Source organism: Drosophila serrata, unplaced genomic scaffold (genome assembly GCF_035046125.1).
Source record: "Drosophila serrata isolate PLE 108 unplaced genomic scaffold, ASM3504612v1 contig_272, whole genome shotgun sequence".
In the NCBI taxonomy this organism is placed as follows: domain Eukaryota; kingdom Metazoa; phylum Arthropoda; class Insecta; order Diptera; family Drosophilidae; genus Drosophila; species Drosophila serrata.
The window spans coordinates 11054404-11069934 of NW_028257170.1; the positions used below are offsets into that span (position 1 = coordinate 11054404).

At 40.0% G+C, this 15531-nt stretch overlaps 6 protein-coding genes across 9 annotated transcripts; 2 read left to right on the forward strand and 4 right to left on the reverse strand.

Moving 5' to 3' along the window:
- The first annotated feature begins 1200 nt into the window (after positions 1-1200).
- Positions 1201-7749, forward strand: LOC110189898 (uncharacterized). The gene is made up of 4 exons (XM_086833767.1): positions 1201-1341; positions 4699-4932; positions 4999-5220; positions 5285-7749. The coding sequence occupies exons 2-4, from the start codon at positions 4850-4852 to the stop codon at positions 7470-7472; spliced, it is 2493 nt and encodes an 830-aa protein (XP_086689893.1). The 5' UTR covers positions 1201-1341; positions 4699-4849; the 3' UTR covers positions 7473-7749.
- Positions 1360-2938, reverse strand: LOC110189897 (uncharacterized protein C16orf52 homolog A). Of its 2 annotated transcripts, XR_015271918.1 has the most exons (3): positions 2539-2938; positions 1445-2469; positions 1360-1404 (listed from the first exon to the last, which is right to left on the reverse strand). XR_015271918.1 is itself a non-coding variant. In XM_020960157.2 (2 exons), exons 1-2 carry the CDS (start codon positions 2642-2644, stop codon positions 2069-2071), a joined length of 507 nt encoding a protein of 168 aa, XP_020815816.1. In that variant the 5' UTR covers positions 2645-2938; the 3' UTR covers positions 1360-2068. The 2 variants fall into 2 exon arrangements, 1 of the variants encoding a protein (XP_020815816.1); XM_020960157.2 differs by having other exon boundaries at positions 1360-2469.
- An 86-nt stretch (positions 7750-7835) lies between the features above and the next one.
- On the reverse strand, positions 7836-9414 carry hale (hale-bopp). Its single transcript, XM_020960473.2, has 2 exons — positions 9102-9414; positions 7836-9018 (listed from the first exon to the last, which is right to left on the reverse strand). Exons 1-2 carry the CDS (start codon positions 9323-9325, stop codon positions 7938-7940), a joined length of 1305 nt encoding a protein of 434 aa, XP_020816132.2. The 5' UTR covers positions 9326-9414; the 3' UTR covers positions 7836-7937.
- A 369-nt stretch (positions 9415-9783) lies between these two features.
- schuy (schumacher-levy) lies at positions 9784-11861 on the forward strand. The gene is made up of 2 exons (XM_020960466.2): positions 9784-10526; positions 10639-11861. Exons 1-2 carry the CDS (start codon positions 9989-9991, stop codon positions 11817-11819), a joined length of 1719 nt encoding a protein of 572 aa, XP_020816125.2. The 5' UTR covers positions 9784-9988; the 3' UTR covers positions 11820-11861.
- Positions 11862-11867: 6 nt separating this feature from the next.
- On the reverse strand, positions 11868-13155 carry Csas (CMP-sialic acid synthase). The gene is made up of 5 exons (XM_020960361.2): positions 13006-13155; positions 12759-12949; positions 12381-12585; positions 12159-12326; positions 11868-12099 (listed from the first exon to the last, which is right to left on the reverse strand). Exons 1-5 carry the CDS (start codon positions 13101-13103, stop codon positions 11991-11993), a joined length of 771 nt encoding a protein of 256 aa, XP_020816020.2. The 5' UTR covers positions 13104-13155; the 3' UTR covers positions 11868-11990.
- Positions 13156-13606: 451 nt separating this feature from the next.
- On the reverse strand, positions 13607-15390 carry fln (flightin). Of its 3 annotated transcripts, none has more exons than XM_020960269.2 (4): positions 15301-15390; positions 14460-14738; positions 14235-14390; positions 13607-14138 (listed from the first exon to the last, which is right to left on the reverse strand). In XM_020960269.2, exons 2-4 carry the CDS (start codon positions 14732-14734, stop codon positions 14006-14008), a joined length of 564 nt encoding a protein of 187 aa, XP_020815928.1. In that variant the 5' UTR covers positions 14735-14738; positions 15301-15390; the 3' UTR covers positions 13607-14005. The 3 variants fall into 3 exon arrangements, with proteins under 3 accessions (XP_020815928.1, XP_086689895.1, XP_086689894.1); XM_086833769.1 differs by having other exon boundaries at positions 14460-14756; positions 15301-15385; XM_086833768.1 differs by lacking the exon at positions 15301-15390 and adding an exon at positions 15059-15123.
- Between the last annotated feature and the right edge of the window lie 141 nt (positions 15391-15531).

The following is a 15531-nucleotide window of genomic DNA, read 5'->3' on the forward strand; positions in this document are numbered from 1 at the left end:
CCATTTTATCCCAGAATACCAATCCCAATTTAAATAAATAAGCATCATAAAATTAATAAATAAATATAAAAATAATTTGTTTCGACATCAATAATATTTTTAAATAATTGTTAAATGTGATACCATTTTACGGTATTATAATTAGGCCACAAGTTTCTAAGGGGTAAGTTACATTATAGTCAAAATGTTTAAATTCTGATGATTTCTAAATTACTTCCCTTATTTATTAATCATTAATGATACAAATGTTGAAAAAATTTCAATTTTCAGAATTTTAAAGAGGTTTTACATTAAAATTAAAATTGAAAAAAAATGATAAGCTTTGTATAAGATTCAGTATGCTGATATTTTAACTTAATAAAAGTTAAAATGAAAGTATTTTCTACTTGTCAATTTCAATTCGGCTTTGATCCAATTACTAACTGCAAAAAGCAGAAAATTTACTTCTTTCTTGTTTGAGATTATATTTGTTTATTTTAAAGTCAATTTGAAATTTAATTTAAATAAATAAATTAGTTTTTAGTTTTATTTTAGGAAGATTATTTCATAAAATCTTAAATTCGTAAATTTTACATCAAACATTCATAAAACGCAATTACAGTCGAACCACAGATTTGTGATGTATTATTGGTTAATTAGATTATGAGCCTTCCATCAATTAATCTTTAAAACATAGAAATTCCATATTTGCTATATTTATACGGATCGATATATTATATATGGTTATATACACATATATATATATTTAATATAAATGTTTTTGGTTTCACAAATAAATAATGTGTGGTCTTTATGTATACATGAAAATTCTCCTCCATTAGTTTCGACCATATCAAGTTGCATTTCTTTAATTATTTAGAGGACTTTTATTATTTGGTCGTCTGGAGAAAGGGAGAAGTATGTTTAAGTGTTTCGGTGGTTCTCAGTTTACAAACAGAATTCTGTAAGCAACGCAAACCGAAATCGTTCTCGGCCCGCGATCTTTAATGTTTGATGGTGTCAGCAATGTTCTCTACCCGCTTCGCTTCACATTATATACATTCATATGTATATCGCAGCCCTTGTTAGAATTTCTTTGCCCAGGAGCTTGGTCAGCATTCTCGGATCTCGGATAGCCATGTGCACATAAGCCAGACGCAGGCGCAAACCCCGAGTCTCTGCCGAGTTTCCTACTTGGCTCTGTTTTGCCTTTCAGTTGCCGTCGCGGCCTTGTAAGTGTCAGTGTTCAAAGATGTCGTGACGTGTCTTAGCTTAAAAATTTTTAAGTGTTTTTCCACATCGATATTTCCAAATAATTCAAGTTCAGTACTTCCAAAATATGAAAAGCAGGTGCAAGAAATTGTGTGTATCAGCTTGGCGTTTACGTTTAAGTCTTAAGTTATATATTTTTCATGAATATAAAACCTTAAGTTATTAAGTTATATATTTTTCATGAATATAAAACCTTATTTCATGAATATAAAACCTTAAATAAAAGTTGAGCTTATACCAATCTAAATTATCGCAACCATTTAAAAAAAAGTGTTTGCTTAGGAAGGTTTTACTAACGATTGCCTATGTTTTAGTGAGTGTACCCTGTTAAAAAATAAAACTGAATACTAATAAAACATAAAGGGTCTTAAAATCAAGGGACACTTTAAATTGGATGCTATATCGCTCTTGCTATACATATTAATGTAAACAAAATTGTACTATTTGGTTAGAACGAGTTCTGAGGAAGTGAAAATCTCTAAAAGGTGACATAAATCTTCATCGGCTATTTCTAATCTTCCTGGTTGGATAGGATACAAGATGTTTTATAATGTCAGAAATTGAGAAATTTGTTTCGTTTTAAGAACTAAGGAGATTCGGGATAAACAGGTGTCAAGCATATATCCTCATCCCAGATATGAGTCGTTTCTATTGGAGCGCTACAACTAAAAGCTCTTAAACGCTAGGGGGACTTCGAGTCGGGCTTGGACTCTAGAGAATCCAAGGCGAGGGAAATCAGGGAGAAACAGAAGGTATAACAAATCACAGAGCAAACTGCAAACGATATCAGGAAGCCAGAGATGCCGTCCTCGCGCCTCTAGAAGTGCGGTAGGCAGACCTTTCCGGCGAACAGCTCCGAAACCACGGTAATCCACAGGGCCAGCACGAACATGATGTAGGAGATTCCGATCTTAAAGGTATTGGGCAGCTGGTAGGCCTGCCCGCCGATCTCCTCGATGTGGAAGCCCAGCGGGAAGACGACCGCCGCCATGCAGAACAGCACCATGGCTGTGAATCCCACCCAGCGAGCGTAGGAGATCACGTTCCGATTGCAGGAGGAAGAAGCCAGAAGTATCACGGTAGTAGTCACGCATATGCAGCCCATGAATATGCAAATCAGGGCAACTAGCCACTCTGGCTGCAGATCGGGGGTGTAGCACACCTGTGGCCGGTTATACAGAGTCATGCAGGTCCACATGAGGCCCAGACGGATGTCACCTGCAAAAAAAAAAATAAACAACTGGTAAATGCCAACGGTCATTGTTTAGGACACTTCCGTGTTTTTACCAGTTCCGGACTCCGTGATTATCCAATCTGGCAGGGCCAGGCTCACGATCGCAAACACATCGGCGGCCATGAATAGCGTTGCACTAATTGTCGTTAGTTTATCCATCTCAGAGTAAACGCAATGTCAAAAAAGAAAACAAATTTCTAGATATTTTGGCAGCTGATTTGTACGTATTTCTGTTGATGGCAAAAATTCGATAGCTGCTTTACCACGGTGGTGGTTTTATCGATAAAACGAACCAGCTAATCGGTTCAGAAGAACTAAAGGCGCGCGAAGTGTATAATTTGAAATCATAATTTTGTCTGTTGTGATCTTTTAAAATGAAAATAGAGACCGGATGAAAAAGTTTATCTCAAATAGTGTTTTTAAAACTCCGCCTATCTTAATATTTAAACATAATATTGTGTTTTTATGTGCATTAATATAAAATTATCTTAAATTTGGAAAAAAAATTCAAATCTTCTAGGCTACTAGAGTTATTGTTTTAGCTTGACTTTTTATTTTACATCACTGGCTTCTAAATATATAGGTAATTAATTTAATTTGTAATACAAATAATAAAAAAATTGTTTTAAAGTTAAATTTCTAATCATAGGGTCTATCAGGACAAACAGACAGAAATACTAGTTAAATATCTTTTGGATAGCCTAAAATAAGGAACTAGAATTTACAATATTCATCTTTCAAAACTACTATATACCATAATAACTATGCTCAAGGTCATATGACTTTGATAGTGGTAATTAATAGCCAAGACAGTGTCTCATTCAACCGCCCTGTCCACTAATACATCTTTACGATATGCAGGGGCTTTTCAGGTAACCTGGGGTATAAAAATAAAGTTACAATTCCAATTATAAGTGAAGGAATTGTACGTGGCCACGTCACATGAGCGACGCTGACGTGTCCTTAGTGCGTTCACCAGGTTCGCCCAGCTTATGCGGGAGGGTGAATTTAGATTCAGGTTTAGGTTAGGTGGTTTGGTTATATCTGCCCGGCGATATCTATTGGGAGAAGCGGCGGTCAGCGCTCTTTCAGCCCCTTCAATGCCCCATAATTGCCGGGCAGGAGCTTGTGGGGCCGCCGCCGCTGTTATCGCCTAGCGGCCCATGTAATTCTCGTATTATTAGCAAATTTCATTTGCATTCATTCACTTTTCGGATGTGCAACTCGACACTCGGTCGGCTCTTCATCGGTATTGGATTTCGTCGGGACGCCGGCGAACCTACCAGGGCGAAATCGAAACCCTAGGGAAACCTGGGAAATGAGTTTTTGACTAATGGAAGTTTGTTTGTTATTGGTTTGATTCGTGTTTACAAATAAATTTAAATTATGCTGGGCTTTGATATCAGGAAATTCGACTTGCCTTGGCCTTATCCAGACAATCAGTAAGCATGCATTATCTAATATGAAAGCAATCATTTTGTTGTTTTTGTATGTTAGTAACTTAAATCCATTAAAAACAATAATGAGGAACGACAAATAAATTGTCAAATCAAATAAAAACAGACAAATATAAGAACTAACTACCTTATGCGAGTGGAAGATTAACAGAAGATTTATACATCTTACACCTTAATGTTTATGTTGTCTATCATCTTATTAACCGTCTTTTTTTTTTTTTGGTTATCAATTTTTATTGCAAAAAAAAATCATTTAACTTGAAGCTTGCATTAAAAATGTTTCTACCGATTACAATTACGATGACACATTTTTAGCATTGTTTTAAATAGTTTTTAAAAGATTTCGAAACCCTTGTGCTCCCCTTATATCTGTTGTTTTTATATATAAAACTTCAGAACTGTTTTTGTCCTTTGCTTTTTTAGTATTTGTGTGTGCGATATTAGAATAAATTTAACAAATTTAAGTCCAATACCCTCTTCCTGACTTTAAATACTTAAACATATTCCTAATGTTGTCTATTAAAATCTGAGTTGAATAAACTGAACAAACATATATTTTAAGCAACGTAAGGACAAAGGGTTTTAACTATGATTGACGAAGAAATTTCTACAGACCAGACCACGGACAGTTGCTGGCTTTTTTATATACCGAATGAGACACCATCTCATAAGATTCTATTTCTTTAGGATCTTCAAACGCTTATTGCGAACTTTTTTAATGTAAACTTAATTTTCTATTTAACTTTATATTTACAGAGAGCCGTAAGTACACCCGATAACCTGCAGGCCGTAAGACTAAACGACATGCCACACGATACCACAGCCAGCCAGTAACTAGGCTTTTGTATACACATTTCACCTATAATAAGGGAAGGAAAGGCTGCCCACCGGCAGTTCTTTGCACGACATGGTCGTGTCCGAATCAGAATCCGAGGTTTTGTCCGATTCTGAGTCTCGACCGATGAGTGAACACCAGCCGGCAATCGACGGGTATGGCTGCAACGTAAAATTCATAATTGAAACGTATTTTTCATAGTTGATTTTTTTTGTATAAAGTGCACTGCATTCCGCACAAGGACTGAACACTAAAAAGGAGCATATCTCTGGTGGAAGTGAGAATAACGACTTGGTTCCCAAGTTGCTGAAAGAAGAAAAGGAAGCAAACGTGAAAGAACAAAACCAAAACTGCACTGAGCCAAAGAATCCTGAGAAGAATGAAACTTCGGGTGAAGATATAAACAGACCCCTCGTTCTGGAAGAGCGACATTCGCTATCCATGTAAGTTTTTCCAACCTTTAATAAATTGATAAAGAAATAATATTGTAAATATAACTATATTTAGAGCAGAAACCAAGAAGCGTAGGGCGAGCATCTACTCCAATGAGCTGCTTTTCATACCCAAGGAGTTGGCCCGCAGTGAACTTCAGCAGCGAACACGAACCCTGAGCAGATACACCAACAACCGGGACTATCACCTACGAATGCTCAAGTTTCCTGTGGGATCAGGACGTCCACGATTCGTGGCAGAGCAGATGAAGAAAGCTCGAGCGATTGATCAGCCGAACTGCGAACAGGCGTTGGATGGATCGCAAATGGGAGAGGAGAATGTGGCTATCAAAAAAGAGGAGGAAACCATTGATGAGGTACATGAGCAATTTCAAGATCCAAGCGATTCGTCCCAGAACATGCCCAACTTGGAGGTGGACGAAGCAGTTAAGAACATACTACCCGACGATGAGGAAATCAGCAATATATTGTTTGATTTGGTGAAGCAGGAAGTCGAAGAAAAAGAGGCGCTGGAGGAAATGAACCGAAAGATTCTTCAAAGCCAGCGCCAAAGTGTCATAATGGCAAACACCTCAAGACTACAGCACTATCCCTATTTGCGGTGGCACAAGCCAGACCAGGTGGCATGCAAAATCGAAATGGAGGCGGAAGTTCCAGAGAGCTACAGTGAGTTTCCACAGAATGGGAACTTCATGGAAGTCAGTACTGACTGCAATCAAATGACAGAGTATGTGGAGGATGTCCAGGAACAGGATATGAAACCCGAGTTGCCAAGTGAACAGAATGACTCACTGCAATCCCAGTTTCAGAACACAGCGACAATCATTTACTTACCTCATTGCGAGGCCACGCTTCAAATGCAGCTTCAACAGCCACCACAAATTGTGGTGGCTGAAGTACCCGCCGAAAACTCCACTGAAGCAGCACCCAGGTCTCCTGGCCTGGTAGGGCAATCGACAAACTCGGTGCTTCGGCAGCAACTAATGCATCACATTGTCCAGCCCGCCACATTTGGCGAGCTACAATCCAGCAGTTGCAACAACAATGCCGACGATCGTATTAACCAAAACCTGAGGCAACCCCAATTTCCTGAGACATTTCCCTCCGAAGTTGACCGCCAGTGGAACCCCACAAATGTTGCTGACCAAGCCTTCCACGAGCAACAGTTGCATCAGCACCAGCATCAGTTGCAGCAGCAGCAATACCTTTACACGCAGCAGTACCAGCAACAACAACAGCAGCAGCAGCTCATCCTCTACCATCAACAACAGTACAAGATAGAAAACAAGGTACAGGAAATGAGGTTAATGTACCAGCGTATCAAGTGCCGCGAGGAGGAGCAACTGCATCATTATGGCAAATCCCTCAAGAAAATCCAAGATGAGCGACTCGCCTGCGAACGCCGGCATGCGGAGGAGAAGCGCATGTTCCTGCTCAAAATGGACCAAAGTAGGAAGCTGGAGGAGAAGCTGAGATCAGACAAGGAACAGCTGCTGCGGCAAATGAGATCCGATCTTAAAACCCTGGAGCTAAGAATTGCCGATCAGCAGCGGCAGCAGAAGGAGAAGGCCTTGGCCTGGTCCTGGCAGCACCAGCAGAATCAACAGCAAATGCAGTTGCAGCGACAACAATTGATAACACAACAGGCACAACCCCAACATCAGCAACCTCTTTTCCTGCATCATCAGCAGCACAACCAGAAGGTCGAGGCACCTCACTGCCAATTTATTCAAACTCAAGCACAGCCAAACCAGGAGCAATTCGCTCAGCACCAACAAATCGTGAACCAGCAACATTCAATGCTGTACGATCCTTCAGCCTATGTATATTCACCTGCCTACCAGGAATCGAATGTGAATCAACATCGATTGCAACCCTATCACAACCAGTTGCCACAAAATCCTGCAGAGTCCCACTCTGGAACGGTCAGGCCCTCAGTTGAAATGTCACGCCCTGTCTTGCTGCCACCACCGCCGTACTGCCCGTCCAGCACCCGGACCCTAAGCGAGAACCCTTTATCGTCCAGAAAAATTCGACATCGCCGCCTTACCACAGACCATCGCTCGGAGCCATATACCGTCCCAGTCAGGGCACCACCTCCACCCAGTGCACCACCCCCAGCCGAGTACTTAGAGTTTCCGGGGAACCCACATATCCATCCAACAGCGGAAACCAGCCATGACCGAGAAATCACGACTGTTATGGCCAATTATGTTGCAAATTATATGAATAGACGTGCCTAAAGACAAAAAGTATGTGAAGACGCATCTTTGAAATGTCTGAATTGCTCAGCTCTTTTGTGATTTTAGTCTGACGATTTCAAAAGCAAACTTTTGACGACTTAAAAATGTTAATGACAAATAAAATTGGTCCCTTGAGGTCTGCTTTTTCTTCTACAAGAGATATATGCATAAATGTGTAACATATTTAAATAAATATAATAAAATTGTACAAAACTGCTTTGAATTGAATGGGCGTTAAAAGTCCCTATTCTATTTATAATATTCAATCTGATTAAAATGCCTTGTTTTTAGTTCCCAAATTCTTCCTTCAGAATACACTTAACATTTTACCTTTTCACACCTTTATGAACTACTCTACTATGGTTCACTTTCGTTAAAGTATTTATTAAGTAAATACTATTTAATAATCAATTAAAACTTTGTTGTTGTTCTATATGTACTCCCAAGATTTGATATTTGCCGATACTATCTACTATCCCTTGGTGGGGCACGCACCAGGCCGGGATGCCAGAAGCAGTTGGAGCAACTGCATCGGGGGCAGTGCCAGCAATTGCCACATTTCATGCACACGTTTCCAGCTCCACTGCTGTCCCACTGATCTTTGCTGCGCTGGCAGGAACGGCTGCACTTCGGGTTATCCGACTGGGCCTTGGCCGATCGGGTGGGGTCTGGTGCCGATGGCGATGGGCCTGGCGGTGATGAGGATGGTGATAGCGAGGCAGTGGGAATTGACATCGCATCGGGTGAAGGAGTTGCAGCAGGAACGTCCCTCTTGACCACACTTGGATTAACAGCGGCGACTGGCGGGTCGTAGATCGCCACCGCGTGAGCGGGTGCATACAGCTGGAAGGACAGGGGAGCCGGAGTCGAGGACTCGCAACAGGGTCTGCCCCGCTCCTGTCGGAGCTCCGCCAACAGGCGGGGAAGGGATATGTCGTAGCGCACCATCTGCTGCGACGGCAGCTGCGAATTCTGTACAGGATTCGTCACAAGCTGCTGCTGCGGCAGAAGCTGCTGCTGGGGCACTGGCAGACCCACTGGCACCAGGGTAATGCCCTGCGGACTCCAGATGGGGGACATACACTGCACCGGAATCATGCTATATAGGTAAGCTGGTAGCTGGTCTGGCGGATAGCAACTGCCTTCTGTATCAAGTGTGGATGAGGAAGGGGCAGCCAAATAAAAGATCTGCTGCCCTACGGCTGATTCTGGCGCCTTCTGGGTCACCGTCATCGTCTGCTCTGGTCTGGAAGTCCTCGCCGGAAGACTGGGCAGGGAACACGCTCCTAAAACTGGAGCTGTTGTGGCCTGCATCGATCGCGTATCGAATCCCGAGGAAGAGGCTGCTTCGACGGGACAACACTGACACTGGAAACTGCAGGCCGGATTTTGGATAGAGTTGAGAGCAGCAGTTGCTGGTGGCGGCGGTAGACAGAAGCCATCAATGTAGCCATTACCATTCACTGACGGACCACAGGAGCAGACCATTTGCTTCCTGTATTCGTCCAAATTGAATGAGTTGGGCAAGGGCACATTGCAGTCAATGCTGCAAAGGTAATTGTAGTGAAATGTGCACACTAGGAACTTTTCGGTATACATTGGCTAGATGCATCAACATCATCATCCTACCTGAGACCCTCGGGTCCTTCGGTGACCAGGCACATTCCCACCCTGGGCGGCTCCGTCTCGCACTTGGCACCCAGCTCCTGCGGCTGCATCGACAGTGGAGCATAGCACATGCTGAATTGCTGCTGGCCTAGCTGCTGGGTCTGGGATGGAGCACCATTTCCGGAAATTAGTTTTCCCGAAGTTGGTGCATTGCAGCCATGCTCACAGCTCTCCGTGCAGAACATCTTCAACAATCCGACTTTAAAATTTTGTACATTATAGTCTGACTGATTGTGTTGAAATGTGTATTTGAGTGAACAACATTGGATTGCTACATACATACATATATTGAGGTATTTGCTTTAATTAAAAATTTATCTGTTAGATAACTTAAGGTAATATGTCTTACAAAGAACAATTTACCTTAATGACAACACTTAATTAGACTTTGAGAAATCACACCTTTAAGGTAATAATTCATCAATAAATGTTTTTGAAATTGTATCTTAAGTATTTCTGCTTTAAACAATCATTTTTGCTTATGCAAAGCCAAAGAAATATATATTTAAATTTGATTATTAGTTGTTTGGTTGAAAATGAGTCTATATCTCATAATGTATGCTCTCACATTGAAACAATAGTTAACCAAGTTTACTGTCCCAGAAATTTTATAATCATGAGAAACCGGCTTCGCTAATTTTAATTTTGTTTTTGCAAAATTATACCTAAATAAATAAAATCTTAGAACTGAACAAGTTACAAGTTTTTACAAGAAACTCACATCGATAGGGCATTGACAAAATTTATTTCAAAATTTATGTTACCAAATTCATCTAAAATGCTCTGAAAAGGACAACATCAATTGAATGAAAATTTGCCAGACTCAAGGCAAATAGAAGTTGGACACGATGGTTGCTCAGAACAACGCAAAATCTTCAAAGGAATTTCAAGCCAACGAGGACTTGCGCTGCTTTCTGATCACCGTGGACAAAGATGGTCAAAGTAGTTCCAAAAAGAATGATACCAGTATAAGTCCCCCGAAGATCAAGACGATACTGAAGAATCCCAGCGCCTGCATGGCATCGCTCAGGCAGGATTCCAATGAAACCAATGACCTCCACGTGGGGTCCGGGGAAAATAGAGCAGCCTTGAGTATGGACAAAATTAAAATGAACATTCAAAGGCTAGATGAAATTCAGAACGCCGGGAGTCCGCCACGGTTCATAACGATCGGTAACAGGGTACTGGTAAATAGGCCCTCCTTTGTGGTTTTAAAGGACTCCTCCACCCGAAATCATACTGAGGAGCATCTGGATGATTTTGACTTGAGCCAAAGTGGAAGCTCTCACACCCAGCTCCCGGGGATTAGCTCTAATGCTGGATGTCAGACGGACGAGATGTGCTGCCAAGTGGATTTGGCTTCAAGGAATAACAGCGGTCATGACGGTAATGGTAGAGAAATGATTAAGTACAGTTTAAATTTTTCCTTTTTCTTGAGATATCTTTATACCTTAATTAGCTTTATACCAGGATATTACAAATATTTATACCTTCTTAGGGAATGATGTACCAACAAATCGAAATCTCTCGCATCCAACGGACGTACCAACTCCAGGGCCTCTCATACAGTACCCTGCAATTGCCAAACAAACCCAATTAGCTGAAGAAACCCGAAAGGAAGAGGAAGGTTCTAACGTTATCAGTCTCCAAGCCCAGGTACATAAAACAGAAATTAAACAGCAAAACACAACCACCAGCACTGCGCCTTATGTGACGATCAGCTTCACGCCCGTGCCTCAGGCGGGTTCTAGGTGTGGCACCTCTGTGGCCCCTTGCCAGCAATTGCCGAGTGCAGCAACGAGCAACGCTTCAAGCTGTTCCTTCTGCACCAGCAATTGCTGTCTGCCAAGGCCTCCACAAGCCTGCCAAATGCCAAAGAAAACCTGCTGCTCCCCGAGGCTTGCGGCGCCGCAGAATCTGGGCTCCTGCCTGCTGACCTCCTACGGATACCCCTATTGCTGCTGCAGCCGCTCCATATCCTGCTGGCCAGTATCGAGTCCGCAACACCAGTCGTCGCTGGGATTCTCCGGGCACTACAACAGGTGTGGCATGGTCTTGGCCAACCAGATCAGTCATCACTTATTTCAACCAGTCCTATCGACAACTGGCTTTGCGCCCGGCGGCAGCTTTCATCCTGGCATAAGCCCCTGTCTAGGCCACTGCCCCATGAACGTCCATCACAACCCACACTGCCAGCGGACAGGGTTCGTGAACAACCACCAGCAGTACCCATTGCAGATGGGACGGCAGTTTCCATTGCAGATGGGACAGCAGTACAAACTGCAGATGGGGCAATTGCCACAACTGAGGCGTCAGACCCAATGCGATTGTTGCTTGATGCAGCAACCCAAGAATGGAATGGGGTCGGAAGTCAGCGGAGATGAAGGATTCAACCGAGATCGCTTTGTACCGCAGGTATCTCCCTCATCCAGAGCGCAGTCTTTATCAGGGGATCAAGATCATCATGAGCATCTCACCAAGAAGAAATCGTCTACGGAAACACCTCGAGCTTATGGGGGTGCATCGCATATCAAAAGAAATTTCAATACCACTGCATTGTATGCAGCTCGCTCTGGACGAACTTGCCTGATCCTCAGACCCACCGCTACTGCCATGGTTCCACGGCTCCTGACCAGACGAATCAGTCGCTATACATCGGTGATAATGGCACCAAAGTAAATAATATGCTAAGCAATAAAGTGATTTCTAGTATTAACAAAACTAAAGTAGCTCTTACCATTTGATAATTGTTATAACATACATAACCAAATAATATTAACTCAAAATTTACATTAGTTAGTCCTTTACCTAAAATTAATTACCCTAACCTCTCGATTATTGTAAACCATTTTATAAATCAATTTTCGTTCTACTACTTAAAATGTATTTTGCCATCGAGAGGTCGTGGCTTGAGTCAATCTCGAGACCATCATTGGCATCAATTTCCACAATAGAGCATCTAAAATAGCATAATAGTATTGAATTAAAATATTTTTACTAGCCAATGTAAAATGTTACCTGTTATTTTGTAGCAGACCAACGTCAACTAACCGCCTTCTTGAAAAATAAAACATTCCTGTTTCGACTATATCTCCCTTCCAGTCCTGGCGTCTTGGTCTGGAATTTAAATTAAATTCTGCCGGTACCAAGAAACCGTCCACCATTTTCCATCGAAGGTAATGTGATCTAAAATTAAAACAAATTGACAGTAAGACTCTTTAAATATAAGAAGGGTTTTACCTTTTGGCGGCAAAAACACAGTCGTATGATTTGAATTTTTGCACAGCCTCTTGAATGTAATTTGATTTTAAAAACACTGATGTACATTGAAAGAGCGCAAAGTCTTGAATGGTTTTGTGCGAATTTAAGAACTCCGCAATGGCATCGATTGACGGAGTATCATCTCTTGCAAATTTATGTGGACGATGATGTACCATTGCACCAACTGCGATACAATTTATAAAATAAAACATTTAAATACACATCAGATATAATTGTTAAAATTTAAGATGAGATGCTTGAATAGCATGATTTTTAGCTTAATAAGTCAAAAGCAATTCTAAAGGTTTTTGTTTCCGAGGCTTTAAAATTACCTTTTTGTTTTATTAAATCACTTACACTTTTGTGCTTCAATGGCAATGTTTTTATCATCTGTCGAAACCCATACGTGTTGAAAACAAGAAGAGCTTTTAATTGTTTTAATTGTACGGGCCAACAATGAGTATCCGCCAACTTGAGCAAGATTTTTTAGTTTTATTCCCTTGCTTCCTCCTCTAGCAAGGATTAGGGCGTGTATATCATTATCTAAACTGGAAATAAGTACTGTTTAGGTAAAATAACTACTTTTTTTAAAAGGCTTACTTACCATAAATCTTTACAAACTATTTTAACAACAAACAGCGTAAAAATAAAGCATGTTGCAGATCTCATAACCATCATTGTGCTCTGTTTTAAGGTTCGCATCTGAATAAAAGATATAGCAACTACAGGCACCTACAATTTTGTTGTGTTTAGAGTGAACCAGTGATACTGGAATTAAATATTTTACATATTAAATTAATTAACTACTTCAGTGTTTTATTTATGGTATTTTCAGATGACTAATTTTATTTTATTTATATTTTATATATTGGATTGATTTATATCAGGATATACAGTTTGTAACTTGTCCACCCTATTAGATCTACTAATTCACAAGCATACAATGCGTTAATTTATTCTATTATGACTTTTTAGGCTGAGTTTATTCGTATTTGTAGCTTTCATATGATTCTGGACTTTGGATTGCATCAATCTCTCATAATAGATAGCAGTTCTGGGCTGACAATTCACCAAGTTGGATGTGTCTTCTGCTGAGGAAAAGAAACACATTTTTCAATATATTTGGAAGGAACTCTTTAAACTTTAAACTTACTTTCATTTGAAAACATGACAAAAATACGATATCCCATAATAAAACAATGATATTTGTTTACTTTTATTTATTGCACAGTTTTTATATTTTAGCTTACCAATATAAATCAGTTTTTTAGTTTATTTACTTTGCTAGATATAAAGTAAATAATCTTAAAAATACCATGTATCAAGAGGTAAGTTGTGTTAATATACGTAAATATATATAAAAATATATTAACAGAAATTACGCTTGTAAGAAAATATACAAAATATAATCTTGGTTTCTTGAATAGTTTTCCCGAGCAGTATTAACCTCATTCTACAAATAAGGTCAATATTGGGTGGGGATGCGCAGCTACACAAACGCGTAATGACTTACTATATGTATAGATCATTTAAAAAGATCATATTTTTTATGACTACGAGTTCATCTTTTAAAACGTTTCTATTATTATATTAAGGTGTGCTCACTAAAGCACACTAGCATACCTTTGGTTAATGTATGCCTTGGTGTGGTAATTATAAGTTCTAATCGAGGCCGCCAATGTTTGAATTAATTGCTTGTCCCTTTTTGCCGATGGAGCAAACGAATCAATGCCACTGCTGTTGATATAAAAATAAGAAATGGAAGAAAAAATAAGCCCAAAATAAAGTTATTCCTCTGCATATCCGAGGATCATTTTGTGATGGAATATTTACCTGATATTTCGAGTGCGCAGGACACGTTCCGCCCATGTCTGGGGTCTTGGTATGTCACGTGCCACTCCAGTTTGTTTTTTATCAATATAGTCAATCACATCATCATAATAATTGGTTCTGTAGTTGTACATATATTTGTATTGGAGAAATTTCGGCCTGAAAATAGAGCATTGCATAAGGTTCGCAAGATTGGACGACATACGACATAAGATGAATAAGACTAACCTGACCCAGTGTCGGTACAATTGAACTGGTTTCCTGTATCCATCGTCTTCTGGCGGAGGTGGAGGCGCTTTGAACTCAATTTCTTCCTCTACAGCAGCCGCCTCCTCGTTTGCCGGAGTGCCTCCGACCGCCACACTGTCAGACTTATGGTCGGAAGCAACACTCGGGGCCTTGGAGGGTGGAGCAGGAGTTCCCTGATTAGATGATGAAGCTGCTGCAGCTGGCTCAGCATCGCCGCCATCGTCGAAACCCCATGGATCTTCTTCGTCTCCCATATTACTGGAATTAATTTAAACTCTAATATTTATTTGCACGGATGTAGAAAGATACACCCATTTGTCAGACACTATTTTTTGTTATTCATTTTTTTAGTTTGAATTTATTTTCTTCTTGTTAGTTACATAACATATCGGAACAAATACTGATGCTTAAGTTCCCATTAATGGTGATTATGTATTAAATTACTGTATCAGTTTTCTAAAAATATGTTTAAAAGAAAAAAGTAAATTGATCGAATTAAGGACAAACTCTATTGATTTGATTATTATTTTTAGCACCTAAGTACATCTATTTATATCTCAAAGTGATAAAAGGCTTACAGCATCCATTAACGTAAGACTTTTTAGCACACACATTTGGCATTCAAGGAAAGCAATTAAAGTTTATACACTGGATGAAAATAATAAGTCATATGAAAGGCTAAAAAATAGTCCTTCCCATTGATTAATATTAAATAATATTATATTTATTCATTATAGGCAAGGGTCAATTTAGTTTTCCTTTTAATTCTTTAATTAGGTATCTAGGATAATTGGTTCACTTGAAAATTAAGCTTTAATACCTTTAGAATAGTGTTTATACTGGTATAAAAGAAAAAAGACTAATTGATCAAACTGCTGCTCGAAACAAATGCACTTAGAAAACTTAATCTAAATATACCGAGAAGCAGAAACTATATACAACGTTGACATACTTACATATTTAGTTTAATTGAGCGAAACACTATTAACACCTATGCAGCCTAACAATCAGCTGAATAGGATCGACATTATTACAACTTTATCAAATGTGA

Bases quoted from the DNA above. Each gene is read 5' to 3' on its own strand.
- LOC110189897 (XM_020960157.2), bottom strand. From the start codon at position 2,644: ATGGATAAACTAACGACAATTAGTGCAACGCTATTCATGGCCGCCGAT. The intron at 2,470-2,538 runs GTAAAAACACGG...TTTTTTTTGCAG, and splicing joins AATCACGGAGTCCGGAACTG to GTGACATCCGTCTGGGCCTC.
- LOC110189898 (XM_086833767.1), top strand. From the start codon at position 4,850: ATGGTCGTGTCCGAATCAGAATCCGAGGTTTTGTCCGATTCTGAGTCT. The intron at 4,933-4,998 runs GTATGGCTGCAA...TTTTGTATAAAG, and splicing joins CACCAGCCGGCAATCGACGG to TGCACTGCATTCCGCACAAG. The intron at 5,221-5,284 runs GTAAGTTTTTCC...AACTATATTTAG, and splicing joins GAGCGACATTCGCTATCCAT to AGCAGAAACCAAGAAGCGTA.
- hale (XM_020960473.2), bottom strand. From the start codon at position 9,325: ATGTTCTGCACGGAGAGCTGTGAGCATGGCTGCAATGCACCAACTTCG. The intron at 9,019-9,101 runs GTAGGATGATGA...TTACCTTTGCAG, and splicing joins GAAGGACCCGAGGGTCTCAG to CATTGACTGCAATGTGCCCT.
- schuy (XM_020960466.2), top strand. From the start codon at position 9,989: ATGGTTGCTCAGAACAACGCAAAATCTTCAAAGGAATTTCAAGCCAAC. The intron at 10,527-10,638 runs GTAATGGTAGAG...ATACCTTCTTAG, and splicing joins GAATAACAGCGGTCATGACG to GGAATGATGTACCAACAAAT.
- Csas (XM_020960361.2), bottom strand. From the start codon at position 13,103: ATGCGAACCTTAAAACAGAGCACAATGATGGTTATGAGATCTGCAACA. The intron at 12,950-13,005 runs GTAAGTAAGCCT...ACTTATTTCCAG, and splicing joins ATAGTTTGTAAAGATTTATG to TTTAGATAATGATATACACG. The intron at 12,327-12,380 runs GTAAAACCCTTC...TTTTAATTTTAG, and splicing joins TGTGTTTTTGCCGCCAAAAG to ATCACATTACCTTCGATGGA.
- fln (XM_086833768.1), bottom strand. The intron at 14,391-14,459 runs GTTAGTCTTATT...CTCTATTTTCAG, and splicing joins TTGTACCGACACTGGGTCAG to GCCGAAATTTCTCCAATACA. The intron at 14,139-14,234 runs GTAAATATTCCA...TTATATCAACAG, and splicing joins CTGCGCACTCGAAATATCAG to CAGTGGCATTGATTCGTTTG.